The sequence below is a fragment of the Festucalex cinctus genome, chromosome 1 (assembly GCF_051991245.1).
Source record: "Festucalex cinctus isolate MCC-2025b chromosome 1, RoL_Fcin_1.0, whole genome shotgun sequence".
In the NCBI taxonomy this organism is placed as follows: Eukaryota; Metazoa; Chordata; class Actinopteri; order Syngnathiformes; family Syngnathidae; genus Festucalex; species Festucalex cinctus.
The window spans coordinates 54,895,340-54,919,250 of NC_135411.1; the positions used below are offsets into that span (position 1 = coordinate 54,895,340).

The 23,911-nt window shown below is 42.5% G+C and overlaps 1 protein-coding gene across 3 annotated transcripts in view; it reads left to right on the plus strand.

The window, feature by feature from the left end:
* znf385c (zinc finger protein 385C) overlaps positions 1-23,911 on the plus strand; it is a 165,288-nt gene that overhangs the window by 104,862 nt on the left and 36,515 nt on the right. For all 3 annotated transcript variants that reach the window (XM_077494978.1, XM_077494974.1, XM_077494988.1), the window contains one exon: positions 16,274-16,416. In XM_077494978.1, coding sequence (XP_077351104.1) covers positions 16,274-16,416 — 143 coding nt within the window. The remainder of the gene's footprint in view (positions 1-16,273; positions 16,417-23,911) is intronic.

Here is a 23,911-nt window from a genome sequence, read left to right on the forward strand (position 1 = left end):
TGGAAGTGGAGAACTGTACAGTAGTCTTGGCAATTTAGTTACCGTTTCTACCAGGATTTCCAAGGTGCATTAATCCACCAGGATTGTACCGAGGGCTAACGATGCAATGTGGGATTCTGGTTAAGATAATTAATTATAAAATAAAAAGGAAAAACATCAACGTAGTTATTAAAGGGACACTTTACTTATTCATCCATTTTCAGCAGCAAAAAGTTGCTACTTTTTCAATAATTAATTTGGTAACGTGATTATTTTTTTATGTACATTTAATAACTTTTAAACCGATGTTAAAATGAATCGAACGCCGGCATGATTGTTACACGTGACTAGATAACCCGGATGTTTACGTCACTAGTGTGTAAACGACGCTACACTATGAAACGCAGCCGTGCATCTAGCGTCAAACCCGGAAGGATTAAACCTTATCGCTTCGAGCCAACACGACAAAATAACCCTACCAAAGGACAGTCTGCCTTGGATGTGAAAGTTGTGGCGCCAGATGGTCTTTTCGGGCACAAAATAAACTATTGACCCATTTTTAATAATACTGGTATGATAAATTGAGTATTATGACGTGACTAGCGTCCATAATAAATACATAACAAATCGTACTGTATGATGCACACAGCACTGGTGCAGTTGCAGTTATTTCAGGAAAAAGAAAAAATAATATTATATATACTGTATCGTCGTTACAGCACCCAACTTCCCCGAGCTGTTTTTTTCCTTTTCTTTTTTTGCGTGGAGTCCCGATGATGTAAACGAAAGCTTGTAAGAAGGTTGTGTATTAACTGTGTTTATTTATAGACAGAATGAATTAAGGAAATGCGAGACGCCGTTACCTAGGCTGGTTATCAATGGTTTGGATGCGAACGAAATTAATAGAAATGCAAATGAAACTGGAATGCACCACAGGAAGAACAGCGGGACAGAACACAACATAACGTCCTCATCCCCGTACTTGACGATGTTCACACTCAAATGAATTATGAAATAAAACAGTCCGTGCAGTATAATAACCAATGCCCCCCCACCCCCGAAACATGCCTACCTTTCGCTTTAAATTTGCTTCGCTTCTCCGAGATCTTGCAGTGGCCGTAGGTAGACCTCGATTTGTGCCGGCTGTTGGTGAGAGTGAAGGCTCCGTGTTGCTAGCAGTTGCGGAAGTAGCCGCCAGAGATCCTCCATCGGCTTGATTATTTCCCACGTCTGGTTCTTTAAAGATACTCGGTACTGCGTTGGGCTTTAGTATTAGGCGTGTGGCGTACCCCATCTCAAATTGTAACATATTTTCGAAGTCCTCATGCCTGAAATGTTCGCTGCGCGCACGCCTGCTTGTCCTTGCCGGGAGGTTGACAGCACTTAGCAAACCATTGTCTACTCAAGTAGCTTTTTTTTTTTTTTTTTTTTTTTTTGGGGGGGGGGGGTTCCTTGCCGACGCCTTGCAAAATTTTGCAATACACAAAGGCATAAGTGACGTTTGTGTCCTCCTCGTTGTTATGTCTGCGTGAACTACTGTTCGCCAAGCGAGTATACACACTTGTTACGTCACCACTCGGGGGCGTTCCAACACGGAAGTACTTCTATGTTGAAGAAAAGTTAAATAAATCAATATAAGGGTGTATTCTTCAGCTCTTATGCATTTTTCGTAGCTAAACTAACTATTTACTGCCGATCAAGCCATACATGTAAAATTAAAGGAGCCTTCCTTTAAGCGGACTTTCCATTGTCCTCATGTGCTGTCGAAGGCAGCACATCCTCCTCTCACATTAATTTCGGGACACAACTGTTTATCTTCCTTGCATTACATGCACTGGGGTCCTTTTTTATTAGGGGGGCGGGGGGGGCCACTCTGAATAAACAAACATCACATTTGAACAACGTTCTGAGTTTCTGAATGCACCTATGATGAGAGAGATTTTGAGGGTGATGCGCTATTCAGTCTCAGCTTTTGTTAAACAAATTTCTCCTTTAAAAAAATAATAATAATAATAATAATAATAATCAGTATTTTTTGACTGGTCTGAATTAGAGGGACTAGAAATCGCAATAAAACCAGTAAAATAGGGAGGTAAAACCGCATTACATTCATGATCACAAATTAAATTCTTCGATAGAGTGAAGCCGCAATAACTGAAAGGCGAAGTAGCGATACGACTGTACCTCGTTTTGCTCTTCCATCACAGTGGCAGGGAGCTAAAAAGTCGAACCAACCAAACCAGTACCCCTCACACATTACACCATAGCCTATAGCCACGTTATGATGCCACTGTAGCCGTTGTGGAGGTTGCGCATTCCCCCTTGGAAACATGACACGGGAGCGATAATGCTGTTGGGAAAAACAACCAAGGTGACCGGCTGTCGTGAGCTACACGGCCTCCACTCCCTCTGATATGGCCTCTTATCAGAGACCGTGCAGCCGTTCGATGGAGCTGAGACATAACTGGATCTGTATGAGCTGGTGGGATTTCACCTGTGGCCAGAGGAGAGCGGGAAATGAGTGGCCAGGGGATGAAGGTGTAAGCAAGTCCTGCTGTGTGCGTGTGCACGTGTCTGGCTGTGTGTGGCTCGTGCGTAATAATGGTGAGAAGTTCACCTTCTGGTGCAGCGATAAGAAGCGGGGAAAAGCAATCACTTCAGCTACCCCGCAGACCCAACTGGCATCTTCCCGCCTCTTCACCTGCCGCTGCAGATGTAGCGAGGCGAGTAGGCGCGTGTGTGCTGTCAAAGCCTTGCTCCTAACTTGTTGGCCCATACACTCCAAATACAGAAGGTACACAACTTGTGTTTTGGGGCCAGTCCTGGTGCAGAACAGGCAGCGTGGATCGCGATTCGTTGAATAATAGCAACTAAATAACAAGTAAGAATGTGCCAAGCAGCGGTCCCCAATTTTCGTGCCACAGGCACAAACAAATAAAAACAAATTGCAGCATTAAAAATCAAAATTACACTGATTGTAGTACTTGGAATTTGGGTGAGCTTCACACTTGTTTTCTTCAATGAGTCGTCCCATTTTCGGGTAATGACTCCCCAACTGTGTTAGTTATGTCCAGAGGCGGGTAATCCAGGTCCAGAAAGTAAAAACCCTGCCACAGTTTGGCTTTAGTCACAGGAGGTTCTACTTGACCGATTGGTAAGTAACTTGTTTACCTGCTGGTTGATTCGATGCACCTGTGGCTAAAGCCAAACTGTGGCAGGGTTTTTACTTCCTGGACCTGGATTACCCACCTCTGGTTATGTCCAATCTCTGCTGTTTTGTTTTGGTTGACATCATTGCAGAAAATCCCACTTTACAAAGATAGGATAAAATTGTCTCTTAAATGCAGCTGACGTTTACTTGGAAGTTGTTCTTCTTCTGTGCCACAATTTGGCCTGTTTTTTTTTGTTTGTTTGTCTTTTGTTTGTTTTTAACAACTGTCACATTTCTCTCTCAGTTTATCAGTACGATGTCATTCTACGCAGAGGATAAATATTATTCAATATGACTGTGTGAGACTCACAGTCAATATAACAGTAGGCTACTCACACTGTGAGTACTGTTATATTGACTATCTACATGTTTTGCTGCACTGTGGAATGTGTGTGTGAATGGGTGAGTGTGAGGCTTTGTAAAGTGTGTTGGGCACCATATGGTGTAGATAAAACGCTATATAAGAAGCAGTGCAAAAAGCAGTCCATTTATGTTTGTCCATTCCTTAAGGGGTAGCACTGCGACATTGATGCTATTTAGCATTAGGCTAGTGGACTGGAAGGCCAACCTGGTTGTTATATATACACAAGGGATCATTCTCTTTGTTTTTGTTTAGTTTGATGCTAAACTTCAAGTGTAGGTTGCATTAGACAGCTGTCCACTCACACATTTAAATCGTTATTTTGACCTTAACCCAAATATTGACTGCAAAGTTTTTAGTCCCACTGATTGTTTTCATGTGAAGACATATTTTGAATGACCAGCATAGAAACAATTTAAAAATATCACTCACCATTAGCTTTATGTGACCGGTCTTATGCTGTATTCCGAGTGTTACAACAGTAATGATTAGTGCCATCAAGTGTCTTGGTGTTGTTGATCATTGTCCTAAAACTTCTCTGATGAATAAAGTTCTCGTCAGCACTCAATTGTTGTCTGCGTATTGTTGGACATAATCTGGTGATGAAGCATCACTTTGCATCGCTGCCCTTATTCCATTATATGGTCCTGCTGCTGCTGGTGTGAATCTAAGGGTAGCAGCGCTTGTGCTAGCCAAAGTTAGCGATGTGAGGCTCATGACCTTTGAATTCGAGTAGTTGTTTGCTTCCTGGTCATGTTTTTTTCTTGTCATCATCATATCCTGTTTCTGCTGGTGATATTTTGGTGGTAGGGAACAGAGGTTTTTCAAACACAAAAAAATATTTCATGTTCAGTTATTCAATAAATGAGTAGATTTATTATATGAATGGTTGGGGACTACTGGAGTTCCCTCATGACACCATCTCAGTGACAGCAATGATGATTTTTGGGGGGAAAAAGTTTTGCGTAGATATTAACATCAAAGCAGCATGAAAAATGGACCCTTTCAGTTTCCTCGTGTCGCCGGTGCCCATTACTTCAAACAGACCTCCGCAAGCTCAAGGACGTTAAGACTCTCGGTGGCTGACTTCTCATTAGCTGGCGATGAAGATCCTCAGGATGCTGCTGCCACGTGAATTATTCATTTCCTGTTTACAGCAGGCGACAGGTAAGCGACCTCTGTGATGAGTGCCCGCGAGTGTGTGGGAAGGAGAACGAGAAAGCCTCTTCCACACTGCCCGTCAAAACCAGCGCTTTTCCCTGTTGCTGCGATGTGGAAAATATACAGATTGAGGCGAAGACTTCCCGATGTGCGCTTCCTGACCAGCCAGCACTTCCTGTCCTACACCACCACAAAAACAGGCTTCCAGTTTTTTAAAGCCCCACCCAGTTGAAGGTGTCAAACAGAGAGAATCACACCTTGTATTTAAAGAAAGCTCTACCGCGGAAACTGTAAAAAAAAATCATGCAAATGACTGACTGTGGCGACACCTGAGAAGGAGTAGCCACTTCTACATACATGTATTTTAAACAGCCTTTCAGTCCAATAGCATAATGCTAACGCCAAACAGCATCCATGTTGCAGTACTGTACTATAAACCTTTCTGTAATGGGATGAACACAAATGTCGCAGCAACAGATTTAGACGGACAAGATAAAAGTACTCGTAGGTATATATTTTTTATTTTCTGCAAAGATTAGCTAATATTAGTGCCATACTTACACTGCCCCCCGGTGACTAAGGTGGGCATATCCGAAAGAACAGCGCAATGGCCATTCAAGTAATGCAATTTGGCACATTAATTCAATTGAAATTTAGAGCATATAAGTTATAACATTATGGAGTAATACTACAGTATTTTCCACATTAAAACGCAAAACTATGTTGTTGGAGGGAGGCTGGAACAAATTATTGGCATTTCTATTGATTTTAATGTGGAAAGGTGATTTGAGATGCAAGTTTTTTGAACAATTTACAGTTTTACATCAAGACATCTCTGTATTACACTGCTAATATTACTTGGTTTTGAATCCCTCCTCCCTCGTTTTTTTTTTAAATAAAGGCCACCCTACTTTCAAACATCACACGTCTCCTGACATTCACTTTGTGTCGCCTTTGTTGGTGCGGCATACGCCGCTCGCGATTGAAAATCAAAATAGAACCCGCGAGGCGCAACTCCGGGAGGTGTATGCGAAGTCCCCCAGATGTTCTCCTCCAGATTAATGTAGACTCTTCTAACCGCGGCGAGGAAGCTGATTTGAGGCAATTACGGCATTTGTCGGAATGAATTAGCTCGTCACTACACCCGAGGCCGCAAGTGATGGAAATGTTGGGGGGAAAGCAGCAAACGGCTAATTGTTTTTCAGCATCAAACCAAATATTATTCTCATTATTTTAGTGTTTTTTTTATTTTAGTTTCTCATTCCAATGTCTCGTTTCCCCAGGTGTTAGCCCTGACAGAAAGAAGGCTAATTTATGCATTACACTGTACAAGCTTTTGACAACGGCAGGGCTTTTATTGCCACTCGTTTAATTCTCATGTAAGTGCATATCTCCATGCTGTGCAATGTAAAAGAGGAAAAAAAATGCTACATGCGTTTATTGTTTTTCTGTTTTCATCGGGATTAGTTGTTTAATTTAGCCTTGAACACACCAGACTGTTTCATTTAAATACATCAGTGGATCCAGTTGTAAATGAATGATAAAAATAAGCTTGAGAAGCTGACCACTTCAAATGAGACCAGTCAATGCTCGCTCGGCCGACATCCACGCCGCCCTGACACCGCCGCTTCCGCAAATAACTCAATTTGCAGAGGAAATGAGACTCATCGGAGCTCCTGTCAATCTCACCAATGAAATATTTTGTGTAGTACAACTTCAGATGAGATGAAGATTGTTTGGTGTCGCCGCTAATGCTAATGAAGATGATGCGGAGCTTAATTTAAACAGACGCTTTGAAGCGATTGTCACAATTGTCCTCATCCCACCCAATTATTAGCGCTTCTCGATGAAGGCTGTCATGCCAGTTTGCTCCATTATCCCCATTGCGTGTGATGTTTTTATCCAATTGGAGAGATACTTTGGATTCACACTTATATTTGGATCATGATTAGGGCTGGGTATTGCCAACAACCTCACGATACAATGCGTATCACGATAGAGGGGTCAGGATATGATAGCCTACGTATCGCAATCCACGTGTATATATGGCTTTAAGGCGATACGTGTCCCAACATTTTTATATTACTTAACATACATTTTTAGTCATATTTAAACCTAAATGTTATTTTATTATGCTGGATGGCAAAAATGTTATCTTCTTCTCATGTTTTCAGTGCTTACGGTTTACCATCAGCACCGTGCCTGGGCGAAATGTGTGCGCACCTCCACAGCACAGCGCAGCTTTCAGCGATAATTTATGAATGAATGTGCAATATCAATTCTGACAACGTATCGAATCGTATATGTATTGTAAAGAGGCCCACAACAATAGATATTTCGATATTTTGAGCACACCCCTAATAATGATAAAATGGGTATTTATCCAACATCACTTGAGATTGCAACACGGGTCTTCAATGTTAGCAAACTTTTTTTCATGTCACTTCCTTGTTCAATGTCATTTATTTTGAGCTGACTTTAATAGTTAGAATGTAGATAATATAGTATCATTTATTGTCTTATAAAATTGTTTAACATAATTTAAAATACATTTTTATGTATTTGATTATTACATTTTTATTTTTTTCATTTAATGCTGTTTAATTAATTACCTGGCTACCAGTCCAGGGTGTACGCCGCCTACTGCCCAAAGGCCAGCTGGGATAGGCTCCAGCAACCCCCCCGCGACCCTTGTGAGGAATAAGCGGTTAAGAAAATGGATGGCTGGATGGATGGATGGATGGATGGATGGATGGATGGATGGATGGATGGATGGATGGATGGATGGATGGATGGATGGATTTATTAATTGTACTTTATTTAACCTTTGTTTAATTTACAATACTTTCTAATGAACATTTATATTAATTTAAATAATATATTATTTAAATTCATTTTATTTAATTAACTGTCATTGTAATGCAATAATTTAAAAGTAATTACACATTTAATCTTTAATGATTCATTTTTTTTATTTATACTCTACATCAATTTTATTCTTTTATTATTTTATGTTATATCATATTTTCAACATTATTATTATGATTATTATTATTGATTATGATGATGATGATGATTGTATTTATTGTGGTTTGTTTTAGATTTGATCCTATGTCCATCATTTTGTTACAGCTGCTGTTGTTAAAGTTTTCTATAAATAAAGTCAAATTAAAATGAATTGAATAACTTTATGATCGGTCCATACATATAGATCCCCATCGTTGCTATTGAACTTCTGTTGCTATTGAATCTTTTCCCCCCAAAATGTCATTCTTCTGCCTTTTGATTGGTTAACATTTGGTTCTGGTGTTGCTTTGTCTTGTCCTTGACATCGTTTGAATGTTTTCCTTTTGTGGACTGAGACTCTTTGTAGTGAGGAGTAGATTAGAAGTATCTGTCTGGATGTAGACATCAGGCCTCCGGCTCAATGGTGGAAGCAGAAGTTCCTTCACTTTCACAATCACTAGCTGCCCATTGTTGTAGTGGAATGTCCTGTCTGGTTTGTTTCCCCGTGTTACATCGGGAGTTTAGCGCCTGCAGCCAAGTCGCCTGGCGGGGCTTCACGGCGGGGAAGCGGAGCAATTTGTTTGCGGATGGCTCGGAGCTTATTGTCTCAGCTTGACAGATGGGCCGAGCACTCGCGCTCAGGTTGGCTTCGGTGGCGAATCGCTGCTCGCCTGACAAAACTCATTATTTATATCGACCCCACGCCGTACAAGTAGATTCTGTTACCGCGCCAACCACAGCACCCCAAAGTAAACATTATCACACACCATGATGGAAAACCACATGCACACTCAGACGATTGTGACCTCATTCAATCGTTATGAGAAGTGATTCAGTGAGAATATGATTTATGGAAATGTTACATCATACAAATATGACATAATGAGGACCGAACATTTTGAGAACATGACAATATGAGAGCATGAGATCGTGAGAAAATGCAACTTTGAGACCATGGCAACATGAGAACATCTCGATGAGAGGCTAACCCGGGATTTACACCGGATGCGGCTGCGGTGCGGCGGCGGTGCGTTCCGGCAACGCAAGCAATTAGATTCCATTCTTTTGAATGGTGCGATTTACACCGCTTGCGTGTGCGTTGCATGTCGACTGCAGCTCAGCTGCGGCGTGCCGCAGCCCTTCCGCAAGGATAGACCTATTTTCTATTTTTGCCGGATGCCGCATCGGTCGGCCTCCGGCAAATGGCAAGCTAGCACAAAACACATTGAGAGGGACAGGAAGACCGACGCAGTTTCAAAATAAATTTCCGGTTACCTTTCAAGATAAAACACTCGCCAGCTCCTATTTCGCAAGCATGCTAGCAAAACGTGATGTGGGCGTAGACGGGCCTGGAGTTAACGTGCAAGGTGCTCATTCACGGTTTAGACACCAACGAATGTGGACGAGAAGAGGTTTATATTGGCAGTGGAAAGCCACAAAAATAGTAAAAGTCCACCTCTCTTTCTGCTTCTCTTTTGAGCACAGACTTTCTGTGTGTTTGTCGTCGTTTTTAATGCCACATGATCGCGCGCGGTCGACCGCAGCCGCACCGCACACGCAACCGGTGTAAATCCCGGGTAACAGGGGTTTTCCTGGCTGAAATTGAGGCAGAGGTGGTACCATCCTGACTATGGGCGACTACCAATACCGATACCAGCTGTTTCTTCAATAGCTGTTGCTTCAGGTCTTTTCGGTGCACTGCTGTTGATCTAGCGCCTCCATAATGGTGCAATACTGCATCTGCAGTTAAAACACGTTGCTGCCAAGCTCAATCAACGCAGCTGGAGCGCTGTGTTGAGCGATATCAGTCTGTTAGGCAGGAGGTGGCAAGCATTGGGTGGAGCTGGCCGCCTCTGAATTTTGTACATAGGAAAAACCCTGTACTAAGATTACATGACACTATGACAACGTGAAACCATGAGAACATGACACCTTGAAAAAAACAATGCAAAACCACAAGAATATGACACAGTTGGATCCTGAAACCCAACGAATGACAACATGACACCAGGAGATTATGAGAAAATGACACCTTGAGACCATGAGAAAATGGCAACATGTCATCATACCATGATACCATGACATCATGAGACCACGACATGATGAAAACATGACAATGTAAGGTCAAGTGAAGTCATCTAAGATATAATGACACCATGAGATCATGAGAACATCACACAGGGAAACCATCAGATATGCGAACATGAACCTTGTGACCATGACATCACGAAAACATGTCATCATGAGGTCATGACATTATGAGAACAGACACCATGATAACATGAAATTATTAGGAAATGATGAAACCTTGAAACAGGACAAGACATCAATATGAAATGGCAGTCATGAGAACATACAATGACATTGTGACACCAAGAGTGTTGGACTTTTTGAGAACATGTGAGACCAAAGGGAATGAGACCATTAAGTCCAACTCCATGACACCATGTACCATGAAGTAATCGATATATAAATTTAGTAGTGGAAGAACTTTGGCCCTTTCCAGCACCAGAATCTCTCAACCTGATTACAAACCTTGCTGAGATTCGATTTTGTATCCAGCGGGGCTGTCCCAGTTCCCCTAGCACTGCATGTACTCAGCACACAAACACTTGTAAATACTTCTATAGCGCCAACGCAAACGGTAACTGTGCATGCATGATGAGCACACACACACCTGCACATGTAACTCTCATCGTATCAGCTATCAGCGTGAGCTTCCTGCCTCGTTATCAGCGCGCTCACATCCAACCTTGAGGTCCGTCGCTTATTATGAGAGCAGAGAATGGGGGCGGAAAGCGTCTGTCTGTAATTAAAAGTGACGGCGAGGCTAATGTCGTCCATCGAAAACGGCTCCCAGGGTGACCCGACGCCTCCGCGTGCGCCATCGTTTGCCGCTAACAGTCACTTTGCGGCTCCCTCGCAGTCAAATGAAATGTTCGCGTCATTTTTCGCGATTCACTTGGACAGTTTGTCAGATGAACAAAGAGCAGCTCTCATTTTTTGTTAATGTCGACAGCTAAACAAAGCGTTAGTTATTTGGGCTTGGACGTGCAGGACAAAAAGCACCCATGCTTTTGTCCAGTGTGCACTTTAGCGGCCGTCATTGTTGCTCTTTCTCGAGGAGCTTTTTCATGGTGCTGTGTGGACGTGTTTATTATGTTCCAGCTTTTAGGTGTTACTTGATTACAAGACTAAAACTTCTGCAAGCGCCTCAAGAAAACACACAATGTCTGTTCTTACTCAAAGTACTGTACATGCATTCATGCAGATGTTATGGCAGGGGTGTCCAAACTTTTTCATTTGAGGGCCACATACAGAAAATCAGAAGGACGCAAGGGCCACATCATGTTATGAAGAGAAATTGTGTTTCGTCCTAAAAATTGCACAAATAATTTATTTGTGCTTTTGCATATTTAGATAAATGCTACAGTATATTATATAAACCCATTTGTTTGTAATATGGCAGTAGGGTTATTATAGTTTTGGATTTTTTCATTTTAGTTAGTTTTTATTAGTTTTCAGGGTGGTTCTGTTAATTTGTATTAGTTTAGTTCTTTAAAAAAATGCTTAGTTTTAGTTTCAGTATTAATATTATTATTATTTTTTAAACGTGTATTACTTGTGCGCAATATTTCAAAAAACATCAAGGGCGTTATCTGAAGGTGCTTTTCTATTGGCTGCTGCTAGATGATGTCACTTCTGTGTGACATATATTTCACACGTCATTATTCTGGTTTATATCAAAATAAATCTACTAAAAATCGCATTTAAAATCACCCCCAAAGGCTCATGCATGAAATTAATTACCAAAGACTAAAACGAAGGGCATGTTTGCTATAATTATAGTTAGTTTTAGTTAGTTTTGTAAACATAAAATGTAGTTAGTTCGTTTTTGTTTTTTAAAAAGCATTTTCATTTTTATTTTATTTCGGTAACAATATTGTTTTTTGAATTTTAGTTTTATTTTTTTCATTAGTTTTAATTAACTGAAATAACCTTTAATGGCATTGATACCCTCCCTTCTTACTTTGATCATTCTCCAAACATTTTTGTTTTGTTTATTTTATTTGAACTGAGTCAAATGCCATTTTTTAGCATATGTCGCGGGCCACTGAAAAATGGCCGGCGGGCCGCAAATGGCAGTTTAATTTTAGTGCAGTTTAATTCTCATGAGGGATGTTTTGGCCCTTCTGTGTTTAAAATCTACACCTCGTATCGTGATGTTTGGATATCGTTACATCCCTACTCATGATGTCTGGTTCTCATAATGTTGTTTTCTCAAGGTGTCATCATTTTCTCCTGGTATAATTTTCTCACACATTGACAAAACTCTTTCCACAATCAGTAATCAATTCATTTTCTTTATCCCTCATTGGAATCCATGATTTTGTCCCATTGTATGTATGAAAATGAATCTCACACACACATACGTACATACAAATCCAACAGATGCAGCGTGACGTTGGCTGTTGTGTAACCAAATGCAGTGACTCACCAGTGACCAAGAAGAAGAAGAAGAAGTCGGACATTTTGCTTTGAGGCCTGGACTGGGGTTGACTTGGACCAACACAAACACGGCGTGGAATGAAGCGACGATGTTGCGTTGTGATAGAAGGAGGTTGTCCATGGCTGCGGGCTGCAATAAGCCAACACGCACACACAGAATGATTGGAAACTTTCCTTTGGGCAACTATTTGCCGTGTGTCCTACCCTTCTAGTGACACACAAACACACACACGCATGCGCGCATCAGGTGCTGATTTAATAAGCTGCCTGGGGAGTCGCTGAGCTTTATCGGCTGATAACTGTCTTCCCTGCAAGTCCACAAAAGAGCTGCTGGGTGCAGCACTCTATAAAAACCATCAGGCAGATTCTCCAAGAGGTGCCATATTTGTATCCAAGTGCACAGTAGTAGACACATAATAATAATCATAATATACATAACAATGCTGACTACTCATGCTGCGTTTTCTTCATAGTTTGTGTTCTCATTCGTGTATTGCTACATACGCTGCTGACCAAATCTTGCTGATGTTCGTATTCACTTATAACCACAACATGTTTGGCATTCACATTCATTTGCATATTTGTAATATTTATGATCCCTATATTTTTTTACATACAGTGCTACTGACTAGTTTTGCTGCTCTTTTCATCCACTTCTGTATACAAATTCACATCCACGTACAGCATATGGATATTATCATTCATTTGTTGCTGCATACAACTCACCTCTCTATATATTGTATCTATTTATTCACATACAACCATCCACATGCACTGGGTCCTATTATTATAGACAGTAGTAAGTGCGCTTGGGTGTAAAAACTGGCATATTTTCATTTTTGTGATTGGGCACATCTAGTTTGGAAACCAAGGGGTGGTTTCTACAAGTATTACACGGATTTAGGGCAGCTGACAGATTGTAGACTAGACTTTAGAACAGATGAAATCAGGTCTAAGTTGTGGCACAGGTGGTGTAACGTTATTTGGTGGAATTGATCTAGGCGCAGTCAGATAGATTCTGGGCTCAACTGATGCAGTCATCTCCAAAAGTATTGTAACGGCAAGTTGGTTTGTTTACTCCCACAACGGTGGAAATGTCTATTTCTAACTGTTCCCGACCACCCATGCACACAGTTAAACTGTACTTTGCACTAAGACATGAAAATAAGGCCTTTAGTCTTTATTATTCATTATTGCTACATCCAACGCTGTTGACTATTCGTTCTGCCAAATAAATTTGATTTTGTATATATTGTACAAGTAGCCGACTTTGTAAACTTCTTTGACTCAGTCTGATTGCTTGATGTGGCAAATATGTTCAGAATGTGATGAGATCACAATAGCTTAAGACTTGGTGAAATTGCATGCGGCTCATTGTCCAAGCTCATTTTTTCTGCTCTGCCTGACTACAAGAATAAAACAAACAGGTGTTTCCTAGCATTTATGACTGTGAAATTGAATATTTTTGCTCTGATCTTGGCAGACAGTTTTGTAGGCTGTCTGACACGCTCCAGTCGGGACTTCCATCATGTCTGCCAATCCACAAGAACCCCTGAGGAAGCTGCTAAGATCTAAGCAATGTTGAAAATATTGAGAATAATAACAAAAATTAAAACAGTGATAGATTTTTGAATTTATTGACCTTTGTCGTGTGGAATGTTTCCATATATCACTAAAGATTTCTTCCACGGCTCATTTTTTTCCTTCAACGTGCCTTCCATTTATACTCATATATAATATATAAAAAGCATTCATGTCAACAACATGTCATCGTTTCATTGAGTTATTGTGGCCGTGAACACGTTCACCTTAAATTCAATTCAGGAAACTTTATCGGTGTCTGGGGTGTGTTCAAGACGCACCCGCGAGCAGACGCTCGTAAAAAGCATGCAATAAAATGTTGTTTATTTGTGTGCCCTGAGATTTTTCTCATGTAAAATATATGCCTTGGCTCAGTAAAGGTTAGGGAACATTGCCATCATATTGTTATCAAGTGCAAGTGTCAAGAGCGTTTTATTTTCTGCATCTGTGTAAATGGAGGTTTCTTTCAAACATCATCTGTAAGCGCAACTTCTTAAAAATGAAGTCAGTTTTTTTTGTTTTTTTTTCCCCCCACCTTTCCTGTAATGGTGCACTTTGTCACACCTTCGCCTCTTATTGTGAGGTCACTGATTGCTTTTTTTTTGTCTGTGCTGTAAGTTATCACCTAGAGATGCAAACCCCCTTTTCCTTTGACCCGGGGCTGACACCGATGATTGATCCTGCCGCTCGTGTAAATGCCTGCGCGCCGCCGCAGCGCACCGGCGCACTGAAACGCAACCAAGCGGAAAATTAGAAATCTCTTCATCCCAGCTCCATTTGAAATCCGATATCCCCCTCCCCTTTCCGCCCAGCTACGCACCTCCTCGCTGCTTGCCGTCTGTAATGAAATGATACGTTTGTGTGTATGTACATGAAGGTCGATGGGGGGTGCGCTCCCACCTAAGCCACTGTGTTTTGGACATCAGCTGGAGGTGCAGCAGAGCTGTAAACACTGAAAAAAAAAAAAAAAGAAATTGGACCAAGATGAACTATCTTAAATCAAGCCAAAATGGACTTGTTATTTGTCTGCCAAGATATTTCTTCCCATCAGGCAGTTTTTGTGCAAGAGTATTTCACTTGCGTCAAGCATTTTTCTCCCTTTAAATATTAACATATTGAGATTTCTTTATTATTTGCTTGTTTATCAAATGGCCAAATCAAATTCTCTTGACAAGTAATTTTGATTAAATTCATGAATATATCCCTTATTTCATTCTTTCCCCCTCATGTTTGCTTATGGTCATTTTTTTTCAGTGCAGGCATTGCTTCAGTCACTCTGTATACTTAACTCTTTGACTGCTAAACGTTATCCAAAAAACAACTCAGACTTTGATCATTTTAACTCATATTCAAGGCAAACAGAATATTTTGTGCTTTTACTACAGAAACATGGTGGGTACCACATGGAAGATCGCATTCCATTCTTTTATTAGAAAAAAAAGTATGTTTCTACCTTATTCTGTTCTTAATAATCACCATTTGAAAATAGGTAATTTGAGTGACGTTGAGCAAAAATTGAAAAGATAAGGCGAAAACAAGCTTTTTGTGAAATTATACGTTTTCTGCACAACAGTGACTTTGGAACTAATATTTTTTGTTAAGTGACACTTGAATTAGATTGAATGTGACGAAGGCTTTGATCATTCACATCATCCTTGAAAACATTCTATTTCATCATATTAGTCATGTTACATTGTAATTTGCTATACATGAGCCCACTGAAAAGAGATAGGACAAGACGTTCCACAGCCCATTGGAAAAAAAACAACAACAACAAAAAACGTAAATGTCAATTAACGTTTATGGCGGCAGTCATCGTGATTTTAGATACGTCATTAACCGTTTTTGGCGGTAAAAGAGTTCAAGGGGAAGTTAACTTAAAAAAACAATTCTTTACAGTAATATGTTCTAAACAGCGCCATGAGTCTAAACATCACATTCGGATTAATATTGCATTTGTGGAATATGAGTTAAGCAGCAAAATCCACCTGTTTTTATCCATCACAAGGGTGGCCAGTTTGCGACTAGCTCAGGGCTCAAGTAACCACCAATCTCGGTTAAGCTTGCGAATGGCACATGACCAAACTCAGAATACATGTGAGCCATGACTGGTCGTTACCTGCGCCCCTGAGTAACTGTGATGTCATTTTCAGTCAACAGCAAGTGGCCAAATGGATAAAACAGGTGGATTTTGCTGCTTTATTCATATTCCACAAAGGCAATACTAATCGGAATGAATGTGTTTAGAGAAGTTGGGGCGCATACAACATATTAATATAAAGACATTTTTAGGGTAGACTTCCCTCTTAGTGCTCTGGGATTTTTTCCCACTTTTTGAATACTCAAAAATATGCTTCTTGATGTACTGATTGATTGTATTTGTTTTTTTTTTTTGTTTTTTTTTTTACGTTTCATCATCACCATCATCATCATCATCATCATCCGGTTATGTCTTTGTTGTCCAGGAACGTCGGGACAGGGCGGTCCACTTCTGGCCTCGCTGCCCGTGGCGGGACGGCCGCTGCAGCCCCAGCTGGACCTCAAGCACCTGCTGCCGTTCCGGCTCAACGGCTCCTCGCCGCTCAGCCTCTTCCCCAACTTCAACACGGTGAGTGGCACCTCACAACTCCTTTTATTGCCATTTACTTTCCATTCATCCAGGAATAGGTCCGTGTAAGCCTGATGTGTTTTTGGGGGCGACAAACTTATTGTCTCATACATCAAATTAAAGTCACTGTCAAGTGCTGTCCAACACTATTTATTGTGTTGGAGCACATAAACACTTTTTTTTTTTTTTTTGCTTGAAAATGTGTTAAATGTCCGCCTGATATAAAAGTCTGATCGGGTGATTTTCAGTGTGAAACGTCACTATTGACCAGGTCAAGATTCAATGGACGACAAATCCAATCGACTCCCACGTCAAATTAAAAGGGCTTTGTGAGTGCTTTCCAATGCTGTATTTATTTTGTCAATATGTCCTCTCACAAGGACATACTCACCCAAAAAAATTGTTCTTTTTGCATGAATGTTTTTGGGGGCTTGACCTCATTTTAGCCAGTAAGCTCCAAGATGGTTCACACTGACTGAACAATTTCACAGGTGACAAAGCCTTGGTGGAGGTCCGCACTCTCTGAGTGCTCCGGCTATGAATAATTCAGTTTAAAGTTGGCGTAGTGTCCAGGTGTGGCCTGTGTATGTTTGTGTGTGTGTGTTTGTTCTCCGCCATCACTCTCTGAGCGTCCATCTGCAGCTAAATGAAACATAAACCACTTTACACCCTCACAGCCACAGAAAGCAAGGCTGACTACACGGTGTGTGTGCGTGCGTGCGAGTGCGTGTGTGGATGAGCTACAGAAATGCATGTGTGAAAAGTGTCCAGCTCCATTGTTTTGTTGGCCGCCGCCCACACCTTCCAGAGCTTTCTGCTCCCTGGCATCGCCCACGTGGCGTTACGCAGAATCGGACGCATCTGGCGTAAGAAAGGCGCCGTGGAAAACACGATGGCCTCGTGTGTTCAATGTCAGAGGTGCTATGTTGGAAGACCCAAATTGTCTCAAACACAAAGTAGTAGAAAAATGTCATTGTCTGGCACGCTAAACAAGCGGCACAGTGTAAGTCTAAAAGAACACATGTTCACCACCGTCTGTGGCTTTGGACAAATGAACCCAAAGTTGATTGTGTTTGATTTCATCCAGTTATTGAATATTTTCTGCTGTTTTGGTTACCAAAAGCAAGAGAATTCACAGATGCCGAAAGAAAGGTTAGCCTTTGAAATTCTAGCCAGCTTTTGATGTTGTATCAGTTGGAGAAGATATATTTTGTGTTGCGGTACTGCTACATGAATAGCAATAAGCACTTGGTAAGGAAGTCAGTTTTAGAAACTGAAGTCATTCCTGACCATGTCTTTGAGGAAAGTGCATAAGGCCAAAATTTCAGAGGTTCTGTTTTGATGGTGTCATGTTTGGTTAGCCTAAAAACCTTTCAAGCAATTGCCCAGATTTGCAGAATTTCTATGAGGTATTTGTAAAATAGGACATTTCATACGCTTGTGTTTTTGTGCATGGTTTATTTAAAGTCAGTAGCCACATTAGCAAATTACATACTGAAGGGTTAGGGTGAGTTTCACTTATGTAATCGTATTTGTATTCACGTTTCAATCATCGAATGTTAGCTACAGAAAGAAGAAACAAAGCAAAGATCCAATTGTCCTCCTTCCAATAGTACAAAATTTGTTGTATTCTTCACTTCAATTTATCTTGAAATTTTTCATTTGTTTTCAATATACAAATGAAGTGAATCCCTTGTATGCAAATATCGCTCCCGTTGACTGAGCTGAAGGGCAACTCCAACTTTATCAAAACCAAACTGTGCAAATAGCACCAAAGCGGGTGTCATCTCAGTCCCCGGAGGAGATGATGAATCTCTGTGGTGGCACAGCTGTGGCATCAATCAGCTGCTTTTCTCTTCCGTGATGAGGAACATGTTGTCCTGGAGGTTCGTAACGGGGAGCAAGAGAGGAACGGCAGGGAGATAGATGGACCTGTCTTTATAGCTAAACACCCTTCCTATCATTCCTCCCTTCTGAGACCTCATCCCGGAGCAGGCTGGGCAGGGCACGGAGGTTTGTCTTTGGTGGGATGGAGAAGACAAAAGAGGCATTGAGAACGGAGTCGTCTCAGGATGTCTGCGGACACACAATGGGAACATTCCTAAAACAAATATGGACCCACAAGCTGCCTGAGCTTTTGAACGTCAGATGTGGATGAAGAAAGTCACTTTCACCGTGAGGGGACAGTCATGAAAAAATACAAATCCTCGGACCAGTTTATTTTTTTCACATTCTGATTAATTCTGTTTTTATAGTCATATTTTCAAATATAGTGCAAATTCTAGTGGGGTTTTTTTGTGGGCTATAGCAAAACAGACTGATGATGTTTCAATTGGAACAAATATTTGATACACAACTAAAATGAGGTGCGAGCCCCCGAGTACTGTGATTCAGACTCCTTTTTTTTTTTTTTTTTTTTTTTTTGAAGAGCTCAGAATTGTTCATTCGGTAGTCTTACCGATTCAACGTCTTGTCATCATTGCTCTTTTTTTTTTTTTTTTTTTTTTTTTTTTTTTTTTTTTTTTTGTGTGTATGTGTGCGTGCGTTTGCGTGCGTTTGCGTGAGTGCGTGCGTTTGCGTGTGTGCGTTTGCGTGCGTTTGCGTGCGTGCGTGTGCGTGCGTGCAAATACGTATAAATTTATACTCATTCATTCACCTAAAACCTTATAAATATCCCATTACCCTTCGCCTTAACCAGGTACTTCAGAATCTTGCCAGAGTCGTGAGATTTAAATGGTCAGGAGACCAGAGAAAAGGTCAGAAAAAAAAAGAAATAAAGAGAAAAGAAAGGTAAATCAAAGTGACATCCAGCACCGACCAAACACTTCCTGCCTTCCCCATGATTACAAAATCAAAGTCTTACGCCAACCCCGGAAGCCTCTAAATTCCAGCAAATTTAGCGAGATCTCAAGAGCCCAGAGGAAAAACTAAAGAGAGGAAGGAGGGAAGGATCGATAAGGCAGAGTGAGATCAATAGAAGCCAGTACATCCAATCCATCAAAGTGAAGTCCAGCACCAACAAGACCCCTCCTGCGTGGTTACAAAACCGGAGTCTTATGCCAACCCCAGAAACCTCATACTTCTAATAAATTAAGATCTCAAGTGACCAGAGGAAAAACTAAAGAGAGGAAGGAGGGAAGGATAGATAAAGCAAAGTGAGAACCACAGACACCAGCACCAACTGATTCAAGGGGCTGTGGGAGGGAGAGGGTACTTCTGTTGAGTTTCAGTAGATGCTGGTGCGACGGATCTGGCATGCATAAGGACCACCACCAAAGAAAGAAGCCGTCAACCGCGGTCCAGCAAAGCGAGCACCCCCCCCCCCCCCCCCCGGAATCCCCAGGCCGCGGCAGCACCAAGGCCACCCCCAAGCCACCCGAGCGGACACCGGTCGGCGAGCCGACCCAGACACCCGGAACACCCCCGCCCCAGCCCCGGCCCACACCCCCGACCCAAGGCCGCAGAACGAGGCCCAGCGGGCCCCCACAGCGCCCCACCGGTCCCCAGCCCCCATCCCCCCACGACCCCCCCGCACCCCACCCAAACCCGCCATCCACCACGACCCAGGCCCCACCACCCCCGACCCCCAAACCCCCGAACACACCCCGACCCCCAGCACCCAACCCCCCACCCACCCATACCTCCACCCCCCCCCAAACAAGCCGCCCCCCCCCGACGGCCGCCACCCCCCCCCCCCGCGAACCCGGCCCCCCGCGAGAACCCCCCACCCCCCCCCGGAAACCGGCACCGGGCAGCAGCGCAGAGAGGGAAGATGTGCCCACCCCACCTCCAGCCGCGCGAGATTTGCACAGCGGCGGGAGGGGGGAAGCAGAGGAGGAAGCACCAGGGGAGAAGGCGGAACACCAGAACACCGAGCCCGGTGGGGAGAGGTCCCGGTCGTCACGCCAGAGTACTAGTGACACCTAACCCTGTTACTGAGTCCGCCAGCTCGCCGACTGGCGAGCTCTACCCTTACACCGTGAATGTGGCCCCACCCAGTGTATATACAAGTGTGTGCGTGTGGTGCATTAAAATTGGGAGCAGGTGAGTCGGAGCAGAGGGAAAAAATTTCCCCTACTCCGACACACCCGTATCCCCCCCAAAAAAATGAATATGTATATGTGTGGTGCATTAAAAAAGGGAATGGAGGGACAAAGTGGTGGGGCAGGGACACAAATGGGGGGGACCACAGCGCTGCCAGGCACTGCAGTCCATCCCCTCTGATGGCTCCCCGCCCCAACTCACCCCTCCCCTTGGACGTGAGGTGCATTAAAATTGGAGGGGAGTTGAAGGGTGAAGACGGTGTTTCCACCCTTCCCCACCCCACCAAGAAATGTGTTGTGTGCCCTATGTGTATATTTACAAAGTGTATAGTGCAAGCTAGTGAAGTGAGTAAGAGGAGCGACCAGCGGGGCCTCACCCAACCCGGCGGGTGTAGGTGGCACGCCCGCCCCCCAGCACCCCCACCCCCTGCCGCCCCCCACCTCATCCACCCGGCACCACAATGGGCGGACAGCCAGCGCAGCAGGGCTACCGGACAGCCCACCGGCCACCGGAGCCCGCCCGGGGCGCCAGGAGTTATACCGGAGTGGGGCAGGCCCCAAACCCTCGCCCGGCCCCCGGAGCCCCAGGCCCAGGGAGAGGGAGGGGGAGGGGCCGCAGGGCAGACAGGGAAGGGGGGGGGGGGGGGGCGGGGGAAGCGGGGAGAAGACGACAAGAAGGCGAAAGGGCGGCTGCAGGGCAGGAGGCGGGGGGGGAGAGGAGGAGGGAGGGCGACAAGGGAAAAGGGACCGGGAGGCAGAGGAGGATGGGCGGGAGGAGGCGAGGAGGGAGAGGCGACGGGGGGGAGGAAGGGGGAGGGGAAAGGGAACCACGGGGCACACCGGAGGCCCACCCACCCCGAACCGCGCCGCCGGGCACGGAGCAGCGGACCGCGCCGGGACGGCACCGCCCCGGGCACCAGGGGAAGCACCCCAACACCGCACCCCACAGGGGGCCCAGGGAGCGGCCAAGACGCAACCGCCACCGAGCAGACAACGGGGGGGGGGCAGAACCACCCCCGCCCGACCACAGGGGACGGCGTCAAGAAAATTGACTAATTAGCATGCAGTAACACCAAGTGTTGATGCTTAGTGCCCACTAGAAATAGATCTTAAGGAGTTATTGAGTATAGTGTCGTATAGTGTGGTATGCTCGAGCCCACTAGCAGCAACTAGGTTCCTGACTATATAAAAATAAAAACAATCAGATACAAAATACCAAATACAGGAGCAGCGAAAACAGAAGTTGTAACGATGTGGTGGCTCTCGTTAACAGGCAGAATCTTGGCAGGATTAAGTTGCCAAATTGAGATTAAAATATTCTATGTACATAGACCATATTTGTTTAAATCTTGATACTTGATTTTTATTTAAGGCAGAGATTTTTTCCATTGAGATATAATTTATTAGTAAGTTTAACCAGTGGTCGATATTTAGAGATTGTTTATTTTTCCAATTGACAAGGATTATTTTTTTAGCAATAGTAAGGGCTATAAATATAGATTGAGATTGTTTACATGGTAGCTCAGTTATTGTTAAGTCACCTAGTAAACACAATCTTGGAGATAAAGGAAGCCTACAGTTTAATATATCAGCGAGCTTTCCCAAGATTTTAGTCCAGAAATGCAGCACTGGAGTACATGACCATAAAGCATGAAGATAAGTATCGGCAGTGTTTTGTGAGCACTGGAGACAAATGTCGGAGTCAGAGAGTCCCATTTTTTTCATCATATATTGTGTAATATATGTTCTATGAAGTATCTTATATTGGATAAGTTGCAAATTTGTCTGTTTGGTCATTTTAAATACATTTTCACAGATTTGGGTCCAAAAGTCTGGTTCCGGAACTATAGACAAGTCTTTTTCCCATTTTAAAGTCGGTAAATATGTTTTATTTGTGTATAAAAATAACTTATATATTTTTGATATTTTCTTTATTGTTGTTGGAGAAAGCTTTATAATATCTTTAGCTAAGACAGGCAGTTGGAGCGTATCCTGAAGTGTTGGGATTTGTTTCTTAACCATATTTTTAACTTGCAGATAATGTAAGAAATTTCCCTTTTTTATTTCATATTTCTGGACCAAGTTTGTATACGATATAAACTTATTATCTGAGAAAAGATGATGAAGGTGTGTAATTCCTTTCTGCTCCCATAGGCTTAAATGGAACGACTGATTATTAAGTTGAAAGTCGGGGTTATGCCAAATGGGAGAGAGCCCACAGGGCGCCAATTGGGAGTTTGTAATTTCTAATGCCTTCCACCAGGCAGTCAGGGTGGCGGCTATCATTGGGTTTTTAAAACAATTATGTCGTCTTATTGATTTTGTAATAAAGAGTAAATCTGACAGTCTAAGATTATTACAATCCTTCTGCTCCAATTCCAACCAACAGTTAGTATCTCTGTTGGGTTGTGTCCATAGCACAAGATATTGTAGTTGATTAGCTAAATAATAGTACATAAAGTTTGGTGCCTCTAAACCTCCTTTAGATTTACTTTCCTGAAGAGTAGATAGACTAATTTTGGCTTTTTTTTTATTCCAATAGAATTTTATGATAGCAGAGTCCAGCGATTGGAACCAGTTAGACGTAGGTTTAAATGGAATCATTGAAAATAAATAATTAATCTTTGGTAAAACTTTCATTTTTATAGTAGCTATCCGTCCTATTAAAGAGATCGGAAGATTATTCCAGCGCTCCAGGTCACTACGGATACTATCCAATAATGGTGAAAAATTTAAAGAAGTTAATTCAGTTAACTTAGGTGAAATTTTAACACCTAAGTATTTTAAATTACCTGTAGGAAAGGAGTAGTGTGGATCCTGACTTGTAGGATTCCATGAATTTTCTGTAATAGGTAATAATGTTGATTTTGTCCAGTTAATAGAGTAATCTGATAAGTGAGAGAATTTAGTTATTAATTTAAATGCTTCCCCTAGCGAGATAGCAGGTTCTTCTAAATAGAGTAATATATCATCGGCATATAGATTAATTTTATGTTCTATTGTCCCGGAGTGGATTCCTTGGATCCGTCTATCCTGACGTATAGCTAATGCAAGCGGCTCAATAAATATAGCAAATAATAAAGGAGACATTGGGCACCCTTGTCTTGTTCCCCTTTGTAAAGTAAAACTCTGTGATGTAATCCCATTAGTAGTAACTGTAGCTTTAGGAGAATCATATAATATTGAGACCCATTGAATGAATGACTCCCCGAAGCCGAATTTATTTAAGACAGCAAAGAGGAAGGACCAGTTAACTTTATCGAATGCTTTTTCTGCATCCAGCGAAATAACAACTGCCTTTTTATCATACCGCTGTGACATACTAATCAAGTTAAAGAGTCTCCTAATATTATTAGTAGAATGACGACCTTTAATAAAACCTGTTTGATCACTATGAATAATTGTCGAGATTACCGTCTCTAATCGAGATGCCAAGGCCTTAGCGATAATTT